This window comes from Amblyomma americanum, chromosome 10, assembly GCF_052857255.1.
Source record: "Amblyomma americanum isolate KBUSLIRL-KWMA chromosome 10, ASM5285725v1, whole genome shotgun sequence".
NCBI classification, from domain to species: domain Eukaryota; kingdom Metazoa; phylum Arthropoda; class Arachnida; order Ixodida; family Ixodidae; genus Amblyomma; species Amblyomma americanum.
This window is the reverse complement of record NC_135506.1, coordinates 61,239,581-61,262,586: the sequence shown is the minus strand read 5'-3', so window position 1 is coordinate 61,262,586 and position 23,006 is coordinate 61,239,581. Positions and strand designations below refer to the sequence as shown.

General features: G+C 45.5%; 1 protein-coding gene across 2 annotated transcripts; it reads left to right on the top strand.

Annotated features, from left to right (window-relative positions):
- The first annotated feature begins 3,555 nt into the window (after positions 1-3,555).
- Positions 3,556-22,792, top strand: ave (sterile alpha motif domain-containing protein aveugle). 2 transcript variants are annotated; one of them, XR_013309178.1, is made up of 6 exons: positions 3,556-3,639; positions 3,742-3,809; positions 5,942-6,115; positions 10,367-10,433; positions 17,690-19,607; positions 20,488-22,792. XR_013309178.1 is itself a non-coding variant. In XM_077639967.1 (6 exons), the coding sequence occupies exons 2-6, from the start codon at positions 3,782-3,784 to the stop codon at positions 22,711-22,713; spliced, it is 378 nt and encodes a 125-aa protein (XP_077496093.1). In that variant the 5' UTR covers positions 3,556-3,639; positions 3,742-3,781; the 3' UTR covers positions 22,714-22,792. The 2 variants fall into 2 exon arrangements, 1 of the variants encoding a protein (XP_077496093.1); XM_077639967.1 differs by having other exon boundaries at positions 17,690-17,766; positions 22,682-22,792.
- The last annotated feature ends 214 nt before the right edge of the window (positions 22,793-23,006 follow it).

Below are 23,006 nucleotides of genomic sequence, written 5' to 3'. Positions count from 1 at the left end.
GCACCGCTGCCCCGCGCATACTTGGCAGATATCATGTTCGGCTTTCGTGCACGTTGGATGCTCCTCCACTGTCGTCGGGCTCGGTTGGAGCTTTCGTCGGAAAAAACAAAACGATATAAATACAAAAAATGAACACATACAATTGATTACGTCGCGAAACGTGTGCAGAAACGCCGCGCAGGACGGCTGAAATAAAACAAAAAACAGTGAAAAAGGAGACGTAACAGTTTCACTATACGCAGGAATAGGCTCAGTTTTGTCAGGCTGTAAACAATGTATGTCCGAGTAGCAGCTAGCCGTAACCAACACAAGTGGGCTGCTACAATAATAAAAAACAGCAGAAGTAAAATAGTAAAATAGAGGGTTGAGCTGGCGGTTGGTACGTTCTGGCAAAAAAAAAAGCATAGTGCTGTTACAAGGGAGAACGAATTAGACAGGACCGGAGCTGATGATCAATTATGGAGTTTTATTGGAAAGATTTACGCCAAAAATACCCTTCTTTTTTAGCGACCAGGAGTGCACATGCCACACCAGCGGAAACATTGACATTTCAATCGTGTGAATCGAGATATGTACATCAGTTCGCAGGCATGAACAAGTACAGAAGGGGACCGCGAGTGCCGCGGTTTTTTATGGATATGAAATGCTTCACTGATCTCCCTTAATAATTTACCTTTATGTGTGCGCACGACAGTTAGCTTCTTTAAGAAGAGAAAGGCACGGTTTGCTGAGGTTACGACGACATTCCCTGTGCTGCAAGGCTAGGTTCGAGGTGTTGCTTCGGTTGGTATAGTCAGCGCCGGTCCTGTATTGTCGCAGCGCTATTTTTTCCCCAGCAGTACATAAGCACTACGATAGAAAAAAAGCTGTTTGAAAATCGCTGCCATGAGGTCTTTCACCCGTACATTTTTAATCATGGTGTAGTTGTGGCCCTTGTTTTATGTGTGCCGAAAATTATAGTTGGCCTGCCAAAGTTGTCGCCAGTCAGCCAAAAAAGGTCTGAGGACAAGGAGAGATTTCTGATTCTTGAGGTAATTAACTCTTCTAATTCTGGACAATCCCATAAAAATGTGTGTGAGGAGATGGGCAGCTCATTGCAAAAGTTACAATTTGGGGGTTGGCTTCTCGCTGAAGCATACATTTTGCGGCTCCTGCGTAGTGTGCGTAAGACTCTTGTTTGTGCTTGTTAAAGTTGTCTAGTTCTGTGGTGAGGGTTCTGTGGGGGAATTAAGACGAATTTGCAGTGAGATATTGTTTCGAACGGACAACGCGTTGTTCTGGCCAGTGAGTTTGCTGTTTCTCTTCCAGTCGTATGCATATATGGACTAAGATCTTGATGATTTCGCACTGTCTGCCCTTGTGGTTAGGAAGGGCGAATGTCCGGACCCCGTAGAGTATCTGTTACGGGTCCAAGTTGGACTTATTTTTGGAAATGTGGCGGAGAGTTTGAAGGATGCTTCACTCCGGCCACCGGTTGGCCCGGTATTGCACTGCCTCCGGGATCGGCCTTGGTCTTTATACCGCGCGTCTTTACTATCCTGTCTTTCTATCCCATCTTTCAACTCTCCTACTATCTGCACGTGGTAGCGATTGTGGCTCGGCTTGAGCCAGTGAGCAGGCCTGTGCATTTTCCTTTTCTTTCTTCCTGGCAACAACAGACAGACAGACAGACAGACAGACAGACAGACAGACAGACAGACAGACAGACAGACAGACAGACAGACAGACAGACAGACAGACAGACAGACAGACAGACAGACAGACACAGACAGACAGACAGACAGACAGACAGACAGACAGACAGACAGACAGACAGACAGACAGACAGACAGACAGACAGACAGACAGACAGACAGACAGACAGACAGACAGACAGACAGACAGACAGACAGACAGACAGACAGACAGACAGACAGACAGACAGACAGACAGACAGACAGACAGACAGACAGACAGACAGACAGACAGACAGACAGACAGACAGACAGACAGACAGACCCTTGTGGTCGTTTAAGATGTTCGCTGGTATCGAAGGTATGCCGTTTTCGCTTACGTTTCTGCAGGCTTCTTGTGAATCTTTAAATACAGAGGCAGTTGGATCGCCATTGCCTATAGCGACAGCTCGATGCTGTATAAACAGGATGTCCTAAACGGCATTTCCCGGCCTTAAAAAAAAAAAGGTACACGACTTGTCACCCAATAGCGAGATAGGCCTAACTGATAACGGTTTCTCTTTCACTTTAGGCTAACGAATTGAAACGTTCATCGGAATAGCTCCGTCACGTTAGAGCGATTTTCCCATCGATCACTACCGCCTTGAATGCGCAATTTCTCGGATTGAGTTGAAACTTTGAAGGCGAATCTGTCACGCATGTACCAGGAGAATTCTGCCAAATAGAGTTGAGCAAAATTGCGACCACCTCGATGTTTCCAATAAAAACACTAGATGTCCTGGCTAAAATTTTTATCAATTGATTTTAGGTAATAATGGATTGACGACAGAATGCGATTAACCTCTGAATTTTAATCCGTCTGGCTGCGTAGCCTGCGTCCGAAAACAACCTTTGTAACAGCTCGTATGTTTTTTTTTTTGTTGTTGTTAATTCGGAAAGTCAGATTTTGAACTTCCATGTGTGTTCAAAAGCTATAGCTATAGACCGCTTCACAAAGACATCATGGGCTGCCGCCATACACTACACTGCGAATGTCTGTTTGTAGAACTGAGGAGAGTTGGGATACATTCCACCGTTCAAAAAGGCCGGTATATTAGGTGTAATAATTTAAAACTGAATTGAAATTAGTGATAACGGTATTGTGGCTTAGAAAAGAACTTGCTATGAACATTGAATTGGTGATGGCAGTTCTTTTCTTATTTTGTTCCTCGCCCCCTTTTGTTTTTAAGTTGAACTGTCAGGAAAGAACAAAACGGAATGCGAAACAACGAGTTTAGTAACTTTCGTGCGCGTGCCTGTGTGAACGCGCGCGCACGCACGCACGCACGCACGCACGCACGCACACACGCGCACACACACAGAGAAAAAACGCGCGCACTAATAAAATGCAAACAAGTATACATGTATAAAGGTCGTTTGTCAAAAGTGTTTGTAATGCGCTGTGCATTACATATATTGCCGGGAGTCTTTGCACTGTTATCATTTTGTTTGTGACGCGAGACACAACCGGACTTACCTCAATTGATTAGGCCGCGCGCAACTGCTTGCACATTGTTCCGGACTGTTGTAGTTGGTTTTTGTGCCTTATAAAAAGAACTGACAAGCTTTGAGGCCTCTGAATAATTTTGCCATTCTGCTCCAGGCGCTTTCGAATGCCAGACTGGGCATCCTTATTCCATCCTTTCATTACAGCTCTCTGATCGCTGACACTTTACTGTACAGGCTAGCCCTTCCCTTGAAGGATAGCACTGTAAGGACATAAATATGGTTTCCATAATGCGCTCAGTGAAGCAGGAGTTCACTAACCACGACTCTAAATCAACTTTACGTTTTTCAAAAATGGCGCCAAATGCGTCGAAATAACGTTGACCTACCTTCCGTCGCAATAGCTTGCGGCTCCTTTTGTTTACATGCTGTGCCGTCGCGATCGGCAGACGCTCTCGCACCTGATCAGAGAAGTTCTTTGGTTTGTACTCCGGTTTGTTAAGTGCAGGTGTAATACCGTACATGGAAGAGTGTGCGCAATCTGTTTATCGCTGATAGCTGCTATGTCTTTTTTTTTTTTCAGAAAAGCCCCTATGTTCGAGTAGCTTCGCCGGGAGGGAGCCATGGCGAAACATCGGCAGGCCGAGCCGAGTAAGCATCCGGTGCCATTTGTTCGCGAACAGTTTCACGTTCTTCACGAACGATGATAAAGGAAACTGCGCATAAATGGAATTGTTTTTCAGTGCTATGTTCACACTGTATACCGCTGAACTAGGGAAAACGGCTGGCGATTAACTTTTTGTACGTTGACAGTTGACAGCTGACTCGTTAGCTGATGCCACGAAACTTTTCGAGGCTCCGTTTTGTAGAGTTGATTATCGCTGCATTGCGACGTTTTCCTGGTTTAGTTTTCTGCTTGTAAACATGACCAGCTAAAAAGCTGTTACTTATGGATACAAACTAAATCGTCGCGAGTTCTCTTAGAAGAGCGATTCCGCTTTCAGCCATATATTAGAGAAGAAATTTCATTTTGCGAATATTTACGCGTATCGTGCTTTTCTACATCAATCGCTTTGTTGTGGCACTTGAGCCCACTGCTTCAAGATATTGGCGTGTGTTTGAACCAGCGACTTCGAGCGCAAACTGGACGGCACGTATATGGCACGAATACGTGCGATGACTGACTGTTCTCATGGAGCACATTAGCGCTGTGGCTTAATGGCGCTCGCTTCCACTCGCTTATTTGTAGTGTGAGACACTGATGCAGCATGGTTACCCTCACGGTCCCTAAACTGCGTATAGCACAGGGAAAAGTTATTACACTGAACAAGAACGCCATAGCACTGTTTGTTCCTACATATCTGTTCGCTATTAGCCGTCGTTGTTTAGTTTGCTATCCTTTATTTGTATTTTGTAGCGAAGTGAGCAGTGAAAGAGCTCAAAAGAACATTTTTTTGTGAACAACTTAATCTGCACTTATTTCGTTCCAGAACGGGAAAGCAGTAGAAGTAGTGCATGCGTTAGTGCAAGAATTGTCTGGTGTTTAAGAACATGTTTTTCAGCTCTCAAAAGGTTTGCAGACAACAGTGGAACTTCTGACATAAGGCAATTCTAGCTACGGTTTAGGAGCTTTCTGGCGTCTGTTTGATCGCATGCAAAATCTAAACATAGCAGCTCTTTGCTTTTGCAGGGTTGATTGCTTTTAGTTTCTCAGACCTTACAGGAATCCTCTATTTTGCTATCAAGATTGGTTGCTTCCTTTTTTCTGTTCTCTCAGTGATAAACAACGTGATGTTTGAGCTTACAATCTGCAAAAAAAAGTGAATCCTTTCATGCAGAGCGCTGACTATGGCAGCATCTTCACTGGCTACCGGCATAAAAATCGTATGTCCACCTGGGAAAAAATTTTCATCTAAATTTCTATGAAATCTGTTTTTCTTTCATTCAGTTCTGTGTCTTTCACTCCCTTTTGCGCACACTGGTGATGGGCAGTTACGAAAGAGCAAGCATGTTTTTGCTTTCAGTAAAGCCATAGTCACATGCACATCAAATTAAAGGGAAGAGTACTTTACAATTACCATCTGTAAGTTTACAGTTTACACTGCAGTGGTGGCCTAGTGGTTTGAGCAACTGCCTGTCATGTGGGTGGTGTGGGGGTAATTCCCCAGTGCCGTCAGGTACCTGTTGGTGATACAGTAGGTTCAAACTTTCTCCTGTGAGGCGCTCGGAAACTCTAGGGTGAAATGCATGGTAAATGGGTCTCTGACCTCACCTTGTGTGACTAAAGATACCTTGTGCCATGGTGCTCATTGGGCAAAGTTGCGCATATGCCAGTAAAATTCAACATTATCATCAAATTTAGTTTACACTGGTGCGCATATTCATAACATGAAGTTCAACATGTGTGAACTTGACGTTCAATCAAAAGCTGGACTGAGCATTTGCAGCCAGGGATGAGCACCAATGCCATCAGCAGGCCATATTTTCCTGGAAGCTGGTAACATTCCCTTTGATACCGAAACAGGGCGTAATGTATGTTGACAGGTTAATTGTACATGCTGCAATGCAGCAGTTAGGGTTTTATTTCATCATTACTGGGTCAGCAACTGCTCATTAGAAGAGAGCCGAATCTCAAAAGTTTTGATTCACTACCTCTGTAATCCCTGCAGCCCAAGTGCACCATCCTAAGAATCTGTGCGCATTTGTTGATCATAGTAAATGTGCAGCGTCGGTTCATGCGGTGTCACTTTTGAATAATTCTGACTTTTCTTGCTTTTCTGCAGCGGCGCCACCCTCGCCGGCGACAGCTGACAAGGAGAAAGAGGCCCAGCGGAAGCGAGCTCGGCCCCTGCCCGTCTTTTTTTGGGAGACTGTCCATGTCATGAAGTGGATGAAGCGGTGCTGCATCAACCACTACACCTCGTACTCAACGCTCTTCCTTGATCATGAAATAACAGGTACGTTTACGGTACTGTAGTTTAAGGTAAAGGTGAGAGAATGACAGTCAAATCAAGACCCTAAAGGTTGTCTTCTGTAAAACAGGGCTGAGCCACCTTGTCGAGGTGAGTCGCTGAGGCCAGTGAGGAAGAGATCAGTTGAGGTGAAGTGCCGCATAATAAGATGAAACTACAGGGATGCATGCTTTACGAGTCGTACTAAAAAAATATAAAGCTCGCAAACTTCTCATCTATCTCTGGAACAAAAAAGTAATGGTTTAACTGTATTGTCTCTGCACGCAGACACCCACTCGAAGGCCTGGATGGCCAAGCATACCTCAATTACATTTTGATTGGCCAACAGGTGAACGCAGGGCTTTTGACTGTGACTTGACTATGACATGTTGTAGTGCGTCAGCTGCACTATTTACCACCGAGAGAGTTCGCTATACAGTTATCATTGTAAAGAGAGCATCGAGCTGGCAAGACCGAATTATTGAACTTGGAGTAATTTACAGTCTCATAACTCACATTACCTCTCTCTTTCTTTGCTTACTCAAAGAAATTATATGGTGTTTGCTGAAACTTGCTGAGTCATTGGCCAAGTCGAGTGGGGGCCCATTCTTACAGTTTCTAGTGCAGCACCACCAGCTTGACTCAGCATAATACACCCTTTATTATAAAAAAATTGGAGGGGACGCTTAAGCTCCGCCTTAAGTGTAGGACAAGATAGCTTAGGGGGTTAAATCCTCTCCCATATATGCTGAAGGTAATTTTCTAGTTTACATTCATAGATCCCTGGGCGTCCTCATGCCCCTCCTGGCGCAGTGGTGCAGGGGTTAAAGGGACTATGCAATGAATTAAAAGTCGCTTGTAAATGTTTTCAATGCTTAGAAATGATGCTAAGAAACATTCACACCAAGTATAACTATTCGGAACTGAGTCGGCAATTTATTATGAATTTTTATAGAACCGTGTTTTTTATGGAGGAAAAACGCTAAGGCGCCCGTGTGCTGTGGGATGTCAGTGCAAGTTAAAAATCCCCAGGTGGTCGAAATTATGGAGCCCTCCACTACGGCACCTCCTTCTTGCTTTCTTCTTTCATTCCCTTCCTTATCCCTTCCCTTAGGTGGTTCAGGTGTCCAACGATATATGAGACAGATACTGCGCCATTTCCTTTCCCCAAAAACCAATTATTATTAAAATTCATGGGCCGATTGGTGTGGTCATAGTGACCGATTCTGAAACTGAAATCATGGAGAAAGACGTCATGGGTATGTCACTATACCCATGACGTCGGCAGGCCACCACACGCTCTCATTTGCTGGAGCCACGGCAGCCACGATGTCACGGGCACACTTCCGGTAGCCAGGAAAATCATCTGCTTTGCGTAATCTCAATTAATTTATTGCATAGTCCCTTTAAGCGATGCACCACTTCCATGCTATGGCAGGTGTGCTTCCAGCGGTGGGCTTTGTGTGGCCCAGGTTGCTGTTTCCGAGCGACCAACCATTAATTTAACTGCCGTCTGCCAAGGTGGGCAGTTTGCGTGCTATCTGGTGAGTAGGTTGTGATAATTCTGCAAGGTCACATGACCTAGGGGACTCACCTGCTTCTTAGGTTGCTGTCTGGGGCCACCTGTCAGAGCCGTGCTCATGTTTTTTTGCTCACAATGCCGACACCAGGTTTTCTTGGGAACGGGGCACTTAACGCTATCACGTTAAAGAGAGAGGTGTAACAGTTTTGTAAGACAGCATAATATTAGCAGTACCCTTTACTTCCTTCCTGCCTCTTAAGTGTGGTTGCTCCAATGTCCACCAGAGCTACTTCAGTGATGATACGAAAGATGCAAAATTTTTACGAAGTGCCTCCACCCTCTTCATTTGTAACTTTAGGCTTACACCCTCTGGATAACACTCTTCTTGGCCAGCAGGTGGATGCTGGAGTCTTGTGGCATGCTACGGCAGGCCAGCCCAGAAAAATAAAAGAGGCTACTATCTAGTGCTCTCGGCTGCCACGAGCAGAACAGCATTCAGTAACTGCATCGCAGCTCAGCTGCAGGTGACGTGCTGTCTCTGGTCACAAACAGGGTCTCACTCATGGCTCATCCAGCCTACCTTGAAGTATTTATATATATATGGATCAAGAAAGGCTGTCACCTTTCTGGTTTGCATTGCCCTCGGTTTAGCTTTCCTGCAAAATAGAGACATGTTGCTTCGACCGTTCTGCCTTCTGCCAGGAGTGAGCTTGGGCTATCTCTGCCCCAAGGGAGTGGTCGTTTGAGTATATTTAGTACCAGTGGAGCAGTAAGTTTTAACGAAAGATTCTAGTAGCAGTTTCAGCTAGTGATGGGGCTGGTAGGAGCTGAGAGCTGTAAAATGTTACAGCTCCTGTCTTGCCTAGCTATTTCTGTTCTAACTGACTAAACCTCTGAGTTCGTTGGTGTTGTTTTCTTTCTTTCCATAGATGGCAGTGTACTTAATACCTTTTGCTTTCAGTCTTCTGTTGGTGTCGTCTTCACACCTGCCTTTAGCTTCTTTCGATCATGGTTCTCATGTCATTGCAGGCACCGTATTCCGAGTTTGTGTCATAATAAAAAGTGTCATAATCTGCCACAGCGGCCGCACCTGATTAGTCAAAGCACCGGAACCGGATGACGGTTCGGTTGTGACTGTGAGCGGTTGCAGGATGTCATTGCGTTACAGTTGCCGCAGGGCAACGTCCAGCGGCGCTTTTGCTCTTTGCTGACAAATGGAATGAGACCAATGCGAGAGAAGAAACATTCTGCCACAAGTTTAGTTGCTCATTGGATTCCACTGTGAAGGGGTAATATGAAAGCTGCTTTATTTGCCCAATGGACTTCGACAAATAGAAACAATAGTTCAGATACTCTTTCCTGCACTGTAATGGCCGGAGGTGTACTTAAAGAAGAAACTATTGTACGCAATACGCATGCCTTTTCAGTGACAGAAGGTGGCCACAACAGCCGTCGGTCGCCTATGGTAAATAAAAGGCAGCTAGCTTGTGCGCACAACACGACATTTTATATTTATGTTGAGGGTAAAAGAGAACGGAGAGGAAAATTTGTGGCACGCACTCAATCACTGCACAACGCGCGCTCCGTGCCGTGCTGAACCAAGACTCCATGACGAATTGCCGTCTGCAACATCACTGAACAAAAGTTGGCCCTGTTATCGGACGTTTGTGCAGACGGTAATTTACATTTTTAATTCCTTTTATGCAGGCACTTCGAGAATTCCAAGAAAAAAATTTTCTTGAAAAAAATTTTCTTGCTGTGTTTCTCGTCATAGATGTGTTGGGAGACTTCGCAGACGAAGTTTTCATAAGTTCGCCATGGTACGAAGCGCAGGCATGCCCACACTGACACCCGAAAACTAACTTGCAAGCTAACTTGCGAGCTCAAAGCAGAGACACCACCGCGGCTATAGAGAACTGTAAGGGACACCGAAAAACCACCCATGGCATGTCAAACGTGTCGGTGTAGCAGCGCGTCACTGGCGACCTACCATCAGTGCACATGAATGGTTTCACGCTGGCAGACATTATACGCGATCATGATGCAGGACGCTTCAACAGCTAATAGAGAGTTCTAGAATATTAAATGCACGTTTGCATGCAGTAAACGCACGTATTTTGGGGGACATTATGCCTTATGTTACATCGTTCAACATACATAGACGAGATAACTCCAGTGATAGTGGCGCCATCCGGTTTGAATGAAGAGGGCAATTTCTACAACCGGTGCTCGTTAGGCCTTGAAGCTACTGAATCATCCAGTGAAATAAAAAACAGCCCAAATTTATCGTCTATCCATTTTGTTATATGCAAGATAAGACGAAGCAAAAGTCCCGTACCCTGTTTATAGCCATTTCATGGGCTGAAAAACATACTGTGTACATACTGTGCAGATGGAAATTGGGGCATCAGCAATGTGCAGTCTGTACAGGTGCATTATGTCTTTTGCATTCATATCACCGGTAGGGGCACAGGAGAGTGTTCAGAACACGGACAGTACTGTACGTTGTACACACTTCCCTGGCCAGTGAATTGTATAAATACTATGTATTAGAGCCGAAATTCATGTCAGCTATTGATCAGATCATCTAGATTCCACTGTACAGTGCCAACGCATGCTGCCTGTATTGAAAGAATTGAGGGCTGCTAGCAGAAAATTATGCACACATTGTCAGTGTGACCTGTGGTTGGCATGAAGTGTAATGTGACAGGTTTTTGGTGTTCTTGACTTCGCAGGTCGATCACTAGTACGGCTGAATGATGTGAGCCTGGAAAAGATGGGTATCAAGGATCCCAATCACCGGCAAGTGTTCTTTTCCTCTTACACTATCGTGTTTGGGGTCAAAAGCATATTTTTTGTTTCGCCTGTACTCTGTGTTACAAAACTGTGCTGCCATTTTTTTTTCTTTTATATTTAGTAATCTCGTTATAACGAAGTCAGTGGGATGGCAAGAAAATTCGTTAGAAGCGGTAATTCGATATAAGCGACCACCCGAGAAAATCTAAAGCAGTCGAGCTTTAATTGCGCCGCAACTGCGAGGAAGTCAAAATACAATGTATTCAGTAAAGCAAAACTTTATTCAGGTGCAAAAAAGGCTGTGAGCTTTGGCTGTCTCAAGTGCTTACCGGGCGCGTGCAACCCCTGCTCTTATCTGACCAAGCATTGCATGATGCCGCGGTCGCCGGCCATGCATTCAACCTTCGGGGTATTTCGAATCACGAAGGCAGTGGCCGTCTTTGTGAGGGTATTTTGGGGTATGTTGAAGGTAGTGGTCGCTTTTACGGGGGGGGGGGGGGGTCACGCAAGACTACAAGAGTATCACGCTGGAAAATGCCGCAAAAGCCGTGGCTCGAGTCTGAGGTTGTATGTGTTGTGCTCAAAAAATGATTAGCCGCTCATTGTGGGTACACAGCGCAATTATGAAAATTGAATGTTTTTGCAGCAGGGGCTTTGCATGATTGCTGAGCAATTTTTTCCCAAGGTGTGCAGCTGTGAAGTTTGCAAAACAAGAGCTTTTCGGTGCACTGTTCTCGGCCACTTTTTGCTAATTGTACGGTTCGAGTGTTGGTGTTTGTACAGCGTCGCATCCGCACTGTTGACAAATGTCTAGAAACAAAATTCAATGACCGTACCACGCATTTAGACCATTTGTCTAGTTGGATGGCACGCATCGAGCATGACCAGCTTGAGAAAATCGCCGGGGGAAACGCCGCGGTTACGTTGACCCGCCATGTTGACAGCCTGACTCGCCGATGGAAATGCTCGGATTTTTCGTGTTTCGGCAAGTTATCGGTCAATTTGCACATTCAAAAGTGCAACGAAGCTAGGGGTGATGTTTTATTGCGATGCAAGCTGATTATGGCTAGCAGCAAGCAAATTTATAGACCGGCTTCCCCAAAGTTGTGTTCCCGATTTGTTAAAACTCCTCGCGTCGAATGTGGCAAAGGGCATGTGACCAGGCAGCAGCTCGACAACACCGTTGTTCACACTTCCAAGCACGACCTGCAGGTCACCTTCTCGTTTGAAATGAAAGCTCTCTGGAAGGACATTGTTCGTGTGCTTTCGAGAATTTGTTCTGCTTTGGCCGATGTAAAATGGTTAGGCGACTACGGCAGCCAGGGAGCAGCTCAGTTCGTTGCCCGGCGCGTCCGTGGTCGGCGTCGTTGCTGAAAGCTCAGCTCACTCGCGACTCTCAAGTGTGGAGAGGCTCATAATCGGAGGGAAACTTTTTTTGTGCTTTTTGCCACGTTTCAGTGCCAGAACTGCTTTTTAGAGTGGTAAAATTTTGCTCATCGAGCGCACCCCATGGAATGCTACAGCACACGTCTGCCCACGGTCATCTGGCCACTTTTCAGCAACCAAAAAACCACGGTCTTCTGGCACCACAAAGCGTCACGAAAACTTTATTTTCGTGTGGTTTCTATCATGGGGGTCAGTAGCGATGCGATTGCAACCAGTTCGAGCGTGCTGCACCATGGAATTTGACAGCCTCCGTTCTCTCTGCTGTGAACAGCTGGGGGCACTTGGCACTCGCTTGGTACCTGTTACTTAGGCAGGCCATTGGTCGTAGGTTTGGTTCATTTGTGGCCTGTTCTGTGCCTGCATGAGACTAATTCGTCGGCGGTATTAATTTGACACTGCATGCGCAAAAGGGTCGTCGCTGCAGCGGCAATGCTTCCGCTCGCCACTTCACTTAAGCGGGTTAAACTCTTTTTGCGCTTCGAGTAATGCGGCTTAAAATGCATGCGTTTGGGTCGGGACTGGAAGAAATTTCAAATAAAGCGATATTTCATGTAAAGCGATTTTGTTTCAACGAGGGATTACTGTATATATTATTACACTACAGTTGAGCCCACTTATAGTGAATGTGACAGTTGCATGATTTGTGTTCATTGTAGTATATCCAAAGTTCATAGCAAGTGGACTTCCTGTATTCTTGTTTTGTACAAATAGCTTAGGACCCTTTAACAATTTTGATTGTCCGGGAAGTTATTAAACATGTAGACGTGCATGTTTGTAATAAATTTTAAAGCTAGAAGCCAGAATTAAAAAAAAAAGTACCATTTAATTTTTAAAAATGCCTGCCCTTCTTCATCTCAGACCCTCTCATGACATTTTCCAAGCTCTCAGCCATGGTCATGTGCTCTTCGCCGAAGACCCCACTGCCCATGAGCTGCCCGTGAGGATAGTTATATACAGTAAAAGCTCGTTAATTCAAACTCGGTTAATTCGAACTTACGGTTAATTCGAACTGACGCCCGGGTCCTGGCATAGCCCTGTGTATTTCACTGGGGGAAAACTCCTGATAATTCGAACAAGTCGGCATCCGCTACGGTTAATTTGAACTGCGAGGCCCTGGCTGACACTGCTCCTCATGGATAGAAGCTGGCCCGTAATGAGTACAACGCGCTGCAAATTTAATAGAGATGTAAAACAATGGAAAAGAAAAAAAAGCCGAGCGCACGAGGCTGGCGGAGCTCGTGCTGCGGTGCATGCCAAAGCAGGTTTTCGCTGCTGGAGCACTCGCCCGAGCCGCCAATGCTTCGGCGCAAGCCTTTACAGGATTTCGTTGTGCCGTGGTCACTGGGTCACGATCACGTGGTGGACACAATGCAGTATGGCGGCTGGGCCGCCATCGTCACGCTTCTTGTTGGTGCCGCGAGCTACGTGGACAGCAGTGTGGAGACGTTGGAGCCCTTGAGTGGTGCCGATTTAATTGAGGCTACATGCTGTCAGCAGATGCCACAGGGCTCATGTGTGGTGAGCAGAGCCGACAGTGATGAGTCCGACTGTGATGACAAGCTTATGCCACCGCCAAGTGCATGTGAAGTACCCTCAGCACTCTATGTTGCAGCATGCTACTGCCCTGCCAGTGAAAACTGATGTTGCGCTGAAGCTTTTGGGCAAGCTGCAAATGATGCTGATGGAGTCTTGGGAGAAGAAGCGCAAGCAAATGCACATCACTGATTACTTTTTATTTTGACAACCCTTCCTCGTAAATAAACATGTTTTCAAGCATAAAAAGCATCTTGTATTCCAGCACTTCAGCTCGTTCCTCTCGCGAATGCATTCCAGTACTTGTTTCTGGCGCATAACTGGTCGAAAAATTTATTCCATTTGCCATTACGACCACATGAATTTAATTCTCAGAATAGCCAGCCACAAACGTGTAGTAGCGCCTAGCTCGCAATAACGAGTCTAGATATGACTGCTTCGGATTCTGCCCAAGCGGCGGGGCACTATGACCGCTCATTCTGGCGCCCATTCGATAATTCGAACTTCGCTTAATTCGAACAATCTTCCAGTCCGCTTCGAGTTCAAATTAACGAGCTTTTACTATATATCTAATTGCATATAAAATGTTCACAGCAACTCATGGTTGATTAACCTCCTTGTCATCATCTTGATCAAATTCAGGTAAATTGGAGAGTGCTTGTACCCTGTATACAATGGCTTCATCATTACATGGCTCTGCAATGTTTGCACCATTTGCATCATTTGCACCATTGACGTTATCTATGGCAAAATCAGGCCCAGCCAGCTTTACACCAATGACATGTTGCTACAAACCCACATGCGTGTGGTAACGTATGTGTTCCACCGCCTCCTCCCTTGCTTCTGGCCCAATAAACACCACTTACGGAAGCAAGTCTTGATGCACTCCACATTTAATTCGATCAGTACGGCCTTAATCATTTCCACTGTGGCGAACAAATAGATCCAACTCAGGACTTTGGCATCTGATGGGTCAATTGCTGTCAACATGCCCTGGATGACTCGTCACTGCTAGGAGAACTTGAGCGTGCATATGACGCCATGTCAAGTGGCTGAATCTTGCACTTTGCATTCGGTGGCAAGAAGTTTTTTGCACCCTATGAAAGTTCATCAAGTCAGCACATTTTTTCATATTCAGTGTAAAACTTGGCACAGTCTGTCACCACAGTGCGCAGAATTGTAGCCCTCACACTCATGTGATAAAGCAGCCTTGGATACTAGACACAAGTTTTAAGGGTGAACGTAATGCACGGAATGTATTAACTGCACTGTCTTCTGTCTGCGCGCACTACCACTGCTGAAGGTGAACAACCAATTTAGCAGGCAGTGCATCCGAAGTGACTGCTTGGGCCTGCAAGGCATAAAAGTAGCTGACCTCCTGGCTTCTCAAGCTGCTACATTGGTTATTCAGAGATTTTGTGTGCAACAGCTTTGCTTTCAGTGATTCATGAAAAGACTGATATCATTTGTGAGCAATGATGGGAAGTTATGCCTTTTGATGCTATGGGTACGATTGCAAACTTATTATTTGCCCTGTAAAAAGTCCGTTGTTCTGGTGGTGCCTGAGTTAGAATGGTTACGTTTGTGTTGCTGCAATTACTGAAACTGCTGTTCCTTTTTAAAGTGTGTGCAGTGCATAATGCAGACCTCACTGTATCCAGGTGTAGTGTGTGGTGAATATGGAAATGTTACATTGAAATGGTGCCATTTCCAGTGAACAATATTAACACTTTAATGCCTAAATTATGAAGGAATTAAAAGAAAAATAAGACCTGTACATTATGCCAGCCAATGGGCCCACATTTAAAGCCAGTGTAAAATCTTTTTTTGCTGTCACTGAAATTTGAGAGAGTGATTCATGCCTGTGAATAAACAACTATGGGCATTAAGTTGATTTTGTGCAACTACATAGTCAGAGCTGTGTGGAAAACCAACTCAGAGGCCTTCCTTTGGAATGAATATCATGCAGACAGTTGTTCTTGCTTAGACAGAGATGCAGATTGCATATCTAGCAACAAGAGTCCATCTAGCCAAAGCAGTGCTATCATATTCTGCCTGTTACTGAGCGGTGGGATATTTTTGGACAGTCTCTTGTCGTTTATTCGACTTGTTCTTTTCTACTCTTGCAGAGAATAAGCTCAGACTTTCTTAAGCTTTTACCACTGCCCCCACTGCAATCAGCAAATTTCTGCTAACTACCATATTTACACGAGTGTAAGTCGATGCACCCACATCACATTTCTGGAAAAAAAAAAAACTGAGATTGTTTACGCTTGGCTTTTAATAATATAACACGATAGCACTATCCTGCGGCCTCCGCTTATTGCCAGCCGCTATCAGCTGCCGCGCGCGGGAGTGCCCGTGGGCACATTCCAAAACGAAAATGTATTAGTCACTGGACTACTCATCCACACTTGCGCCATCGTCCTCACTAACGCTGCCATCGTGATCACTGCTGCTGTCCCACAGCTCGTCATTCTAACATCGCTGTGCAGCGAATTCTCGCACTTCGCAAACAACCACATCACGATATCGCATGGAACAGCTGAAAATTTTGCCTCGCTGCAGCTGCCATGCCTGTATCGCCCGTTGCGAACATCAAACTTGCGCCCAGCGCGCAGTTCGTTTCTTCAGCGCAAAGAATGACAGCCATCTTTAATGTAGCCGTGACCGAGTGCCGGTCGCTTACCGGACCCTGAGCACAAACGACGAATGACGAAGCACTACATTCAAAACTTGTGAAGCACGGCCAGCAGTAGTCAAATGCGTCACAGCCAGAGAAACTTTGTGTGAGCGGCGTCGGCTGTTCCGTCGGCTATCGACACTCCCCGGCGCCGCTGCGGTTCTGAGTGGTGGTGCCGCCGTGATTGGAACAGCGGCCCTTCCATCAACTATCGTCGCTCCCTTGAGTGTGCGGTTGCAAGTAAACAACAAAAAAATTTGGACGACGCCTATTAAGAGTAGAACGCGAATGCGTTATCGGACTGCCGTTGCTTATCAGCAGATGCAGTCTGCGGCCAAGTGTGGGGATTGGGCTGGTGCCGGTTTGCTGCTTATCGACAGCCACCATCGGTCGCCTCGCGCGGGGTGGGGATGCTGGTTCTGCGTGTTGACATAGCAACTGCTCAAGGCGAGCACCAAGAGTGATGCGATGGAGCCACGCAGCAAAAATGCAACCACGCTCTAGCATGCCTGATATCTCGTTTCTCTCGCCTTTATTTATGGTGCGATGCTTTGGTTTTGATATTAAGTCGACCTCCTGTTTTAGATTTTCAAATTTTGAAAAATAGTATGACTTCCAATTGTGTAAATACGGTATGTTGAGCAACTTATCACTTTCTGCAATGAACATGAAGCCTGGGCCTACATTGTCACAGTCACTCGCGCAGCAGCTCATGGCAAAAGAAACTGAGGAAGATGCTTCTTGAAGCACAGACTTCAACACGAGGAGCTTAGGGGAAGCCTGAGTCCACTGACCTGTGATCCGACAGAAGGAATTGTCTTCATCCGAGTAATTTCAGTTGCCTTGGCAAGGATCATACAAGCCCCCCATGTGAGGAAGAAAGGTCACAGTAGAATAAAGAGAAAGGAATGGTGTGGTGGAAGAAGCGATTTAGAGAGTGGGATTTCTTCTGAACAAATTTTTTACATTATAGGGCGGGCAATTGGTCAGCGGATTTAGCTTTCCTCCTTCTTACTCTTGTTCAAGTTTATGCTTGGTGCAGCAGCTATCACAGTATTTTATGGCAAAATACGCATTCTTTAGCATGCTGGACTTGTAGCAACCTCTGCCACACATTATGTCTTGGGAGAGATGTGAGAATTCTCCAGCAGAATTGTTTCATTGTATTTTCTTTCCTGTGGCAGATAGAAAATGGCGTAAATGCCCAGTGTTTCAAACTCGTGACAAACCGGAAATTGACAAGTTTTTTATGCTTCAAGCATCTGCTTTCAAAGCAGACAGTCTTCAAAGGCCCAAGGAGAGTGGACAAATTTTTATCCGGCAGATTTTATTAAATGTATTCTTCTCACAACAGTTCTCTCAAATTGGGAGGGAGGCAAAGAGCGATTGAATGCTGGCTGAAAATTGCACGCTCACACATTTGCATCCCCTTTTCTTTCGTATCAGTGGCACCATACATTTTTGTCAGAAAACACTGGCTATTGGAACATATTGACATGAAAGTTTGTATGCAAGTTCCTTGTAGAAATGAGTTCAGGGTGTCCAGTTGATGTGTTGCCAATTTGCGGCACATCTTTCATGGCTGTCCCCTTGATTGCAGGGATGAACTGTACCGTGAAATCCTCAAGCTCAAGCTGAAAAGCAACATTCTGGAAATGAGGGATCTGGAAAGCAAGGGTGAGAAAGACTTTTTTTTCTTTATAGCAGCATTCACTTTTAACTACTGGGTTTAGGTTGCCAATGATGAACGCAGGAATGTGGCAGCTGTTTTAGAGTTCAGCTCTTAAACGCCCATTCATGGGTTGAATCTCGTCGCCGCCATCGGTGTAACTAAGCCAAGCCACTGCCGTGACTGGGATTCGAACCCGTGGCGCCACGAACAGGTCAGCTTCGCTGGCTACTGCATGACAGCACTAGGCTATCGCCACAACTGATCATGCCTCGTGTGATGCGATATGTTTGCAGTGAACTGTAGACACAGTCATTAAGAGCAATTGTTCAAGAGTGGCTTTTTTTGAGATGAAACGTTTTGGAAGCGTAGTTGGCTGCGAAACACAATGAAGTTAACATTCTCTGTGTGTGTGTCTTAGATTGTGCTGTTAACTTCATGATGTTTCTATTGCGAACCATGTTCTTGGCATGAAAATATAACATGTTTTGTGTAAGCACTAGGGGAATGATAAGCAGTTACATATTTGGGATATGACTGTGCTCAAGCATGTTTAAAGGAACACGCGGGACAAATCGAAGTTGGTCCTCATTACCATTGTCAAACGACAAAGAGGTTACTCCCGCCAAAAATGGAGCTTTGTAATCATGGAAAGACTGGAAAAATGAGGCACAGGTTTTGCTGCCTACCGGCCATTTTCACAGGCAAAGTGCAATAGGGCAATTTTTTTTTACAATTTGTTAGTTTTCCAATGCAAAATACTAGTAGCTGTTTCTCTGCTGGGATGTGCAAAATTTCGTTTAAGGTGTCATAATTTATGAGAGCAGCAACATCGAAATGCTGCGACTTGTCAAGTGAACACCCGAAGGATTGTGGAAATAATTTCTATTTGGAAGGTACGCATATTAAGCTTGGAATTTAAAAAGAGAAAATTGATGGTACTTCTGGAATCAAATTATGTCTGCCCAAAAATTGCGGATGATGTGCTACCGTGCTCGCTGTTTCACTTAATATATACTGCATTCACTGTATGGCATGAAACCGGATTACCGTATAAACGTGTGTAAGGGCCGCACTTTTTTTTCCAGATTTGAGGATCAATATTCGGGGTGCGGCCCATACATGCGATTTTCGAAAAAAAAAATTGAAGAACAAACACACCAATCAAGAAATTAGCGGCATTAATTCTATGTTCGATTGCCACTCGCGGTGTTTTGCGACTCCGAGCTGGTGCTGTGTTAAAAAGTTCTAGCCACCCTAGCTGTGCTCTCTGGTTGCTCTGGTGCACACTAATCCCACAAGAAGTCGCGTAGCACGTCCGTTGTCAACGCGTAGCCGTTGAGCAGCTCTTCTTCCAGTTTGGGAAACTTGCACGGCTTGCCTTGAAAAGCGTGCTTTTTGCAGCTTGTGTTCCTCAACGCATCCTTTTGGTTCCACCATCGTCGGATGCACTTTTCGGCCACGTCAAATTTCCTGCCCGCCGCATGCTTGCCGTGTTCGACAGCAAACTCCCAGCCATGTAGCTATTAAGGTGCTTGCCTATTGTGCTAAAACTGCTAAAACTATAACGCTCGGCAGCAGCAAGCGAAAGCCACAACTATGGTGAACCACAACTCCCGTGCCTTTGACAGTCACAAAAGGACAAAACACTGGACCTGGTGATACTGATGCTGATATGGATAGCAGAAGCCGGCGACAGAGGAAAAAGTTGACAATGATGATAATGAGCCGCAGCCTCTGGCACCATCCGTGGGTGGCACCTGGAAGCTCCTGTGCGCATGCGTCGCCTCTGCGATCAACAGGGCCGTTGCTCGCAGCCGGAGCCGATCTCGGAGGCCACGGCTGTACAGTAAAACCTCATTGATACGTCCCCGGTTCATACGATTTCCCGGTTCACACGGTCAACATCGCGGACATTAAAAAAAGCCCCATAGAGTTGCACTATATATTTTCCCGGTTAATACGTTCCCGGAAAACACGATTTCCCGGCTACTACGTTTAAAATTTCGACAAAATGCGGTCGTATAATACGTTTTTTGACCAACCGCACATCTGCAAACATACAAGTGGGCCGAACGAGAGGGCACGCAACATGGTTTTTGCGGCAGTCACCCGTTGTGGCGGCTTCTCTGCAGTACCATGATGCCGCGAGGTGAAGCATTATTATCAAGGGCAAAATATAAAAACGGCGCGCTAGCATTCTCGACGGCCGTTTCTGCGGGGACGCGGTATGAAGAAGAGAAACGCTGAGGTTTCTTCGCGGTGCGTAAGGGAAAGGAGGCGAAGCTTCTTACGAGCTACAGCGATGCGCATATATACGAACGGGCCGGGTCTGGGAAACGCGGCTTAAAAAGCAGAAACACGGCGACAATCAGCCGCCGCGGTGGCTTTTCCACAATACCTGGAAGTAAAGGGGCGAGGCATCTGAAAAATGACGAAGAGATTTTGGTTACTTTCGTCACTGTCGTCGACGGACCGTACGCGTTACGAATTTCCTTCCGCGCTAAAGACAGCGCGAACGCGGACTGAATTCAGCGAACACTGGAATGGGATCTGTTCAGCTCTTATTCCGAGAAATGCCAATGGACATTTTTATAAAGTGAAGTTGTCAATAAATGTCTTTTTACCCCGTTCAACAGTTACATTTCTCAAAATCAGGCGGTTTGGATCATACGTTTTCCCGGATAATACGTTTTTCCCGCAGTTAAAAAATAAAACGTATCAACGAGGTTTTACTGTAACCGCTTGGGTCCTGTGGAAAGTTTTGGTGCGGCCCTTACATGGATATTATTTTTTTCTAATATTTTCTTCTGGAAAACGGGGCGCGGCCCATACACGGGTGCGGTCCTTACAGGCACTTATACGGTATTTGTGAGATCAAAAATGCAAAATTAGCCTGAAACAAAGAAATCACTCTAGGTTGACCCCACTCTCCGAAAAAGCTGCAAACTCGCTTTGCACAGTTTTGTACATGCATGTCAAATAATCAAGATACAACACACCAGAGAGCTTTGACTGCGTTGTATGACCTTTGTGAGTCTTGGGTTAATATGTGGAGGTTGCTGCTGCACACTGCTGCTCCAAATCCACATTGCTACTAGCATTTCTGCAAATGTATGAATGCGATACATAGCACTGAAAGCTTAATTCGGCAAAGAATGTGTCGTCGGTCGTGAAATTCACCCATTGGCTGGAGAGAAGTGACATCACCACACCAGAAGTGATGTCGCTCCGATAAAGGCATCAACAGCTTCTTACGCTATTGCATTACCAACACATATGATAATTAGGTGTACCTGTGAATTTTTTCTCTTCCATTGTTTTACTCACTTGGCTTGAAGTTAAAAGAGCACTCTCGTAGTGTTGTTGTCATTGCAGAAATTTCATAATTAGGTACCTGTTTAGTACCTTATCTTCTGAGTTATATTTCTTCTTCATAAGTCCTTTCTATCTGTCGGCTCTTGGAAAAAGCTTCCCAGACAGGTTATGGGTTACAAGTTGAAATTCGTCTCTCTACATCATCATCATCGGAATCCCTCTAGTCGCTCCAAAGCACATGATTAAATAACGTTACAAAACAATGAACACCAATCGGGTCCGAGGTTCAGCCCTGGGGCGGCACCGCCCGCCCCCCCGGCAGTGTTCCCTCTTTCCCTGGGAGATCGTCGCGAATCACCATCACACACACACACACACTCTCGCCGCTCTGGTGACGCCATCGCACAGCTGGGCCTCATGTGCGGGTCCTCCAATTCTTGGAAGGATCTCTTGCCGTCGCTGCCATCATCACCGCCGGCCCCGCTGCTGTCTCCACCAAGGTCGGGAGCGAACCTTTGCGTGTCGCACCCACCTAAGGACGTCGGTGTTGTTGACCTTACTGAACTCGCTGCACTGCGCCAGCCGGGAGTAGCACATCCAAGCCAGCGGCCTTCACACATGAAGTTCCGATCCGCGCCCCCGCCCGGCACATCGGGGGTTACTGAATGGCGTGACAGCAGTGCTAATCCCTTTAGGCTCCGGTGACGACTCGTCACTGTACACTTGCCGCCGCCACGTGCATATGGTGCTGCCTCCAAACGCTGTTGCTCGTCTCACCGCCACGTCGCCTGGAGACCGTCAGAAGGGGGAACGTTCTTCTAGTGTACCCAGGCTGGCTTGAGGAAACGGCTTATTTCCGGTCGTCAGGCGACCTTGCAGCAAGCGTCGCGCGTAGCACTTTGACTCCATAATGAATAGCTGTCTGATATCAGATGACTGAAAGCTTTGTTGAATAACCGTGATTAGCATTTATTTGATGGAGAATTGTCTTTCTTGTCTAAGAATGAATTTTAATGACAATTTTCCCATCTAATTTGCAGAAGAGCCTCCTTTAAAACTTGATGAAACTTGCTGGGGCCAACCTCTATAACACTGCACTGTGAACAGGATGATATGTTCACATTTATGTGTAAACATGCTCCTAGTACATGATTACACTGACCTAGTGCAGTTACCTTGGCAAAGGATGATTTATGTTGTGTTGCAATTTGTTCTTCTGGGATTTTGTCAACAAAACCATATTGTTGAATGTACAGCCATTACTCATGTTCTTTTGTGTTGGTCAGCTAACATAGTATGTAAAGATATGCTACTTCTCTTAGAAGCGGTTCTCGTGATTTGTTTTTTTTTTTTTTAGCCTGAATCTTTTCTTATTGAGTTGTGGCTACCACAAACGCTATAGCATTTATTGCATCGGTTTTCAAAAGTCAAACATTATGTTTTGATCAGTGTTTCCACATTTACAATAACTATGAAAGTTAATGTTGCTGTTATAAGTTTCAAGTCCTCTTGTGAACAAACTTCTCAAACAGATATTAAAGGAAAGTGTTTTTTGGCCATTACTGATGTCACTTTTGTCTTCTCGTGTGTGTCGTTTTTTTGCAGGCACAGAGTTTTCAACAGTTGGAATGAGCTGAAGTCTTCAAGACGTTGGATATGCTATTTGTAGACCTTCTTGACAAACTTACTCAGGTTCTCCATAAACAATTGCTCACATGTCGTGGCTCTTTTTTGCGCACAATGAACTTGCTTGCCTGCAAGTGGCTTCTAGCGGCCAATGGTCCACACTATGGCAGGAGTGAAACTTTACCATAAGTTTACATTAACGTGCTGGAGTGCTCTCTTATTCATGTTTGAGGATCCGCAAAATAAGTTTTGTTGGAGTGCATGAAAGCAAAAAGGGCAAATATTGAGGGACGGTCAAATACAA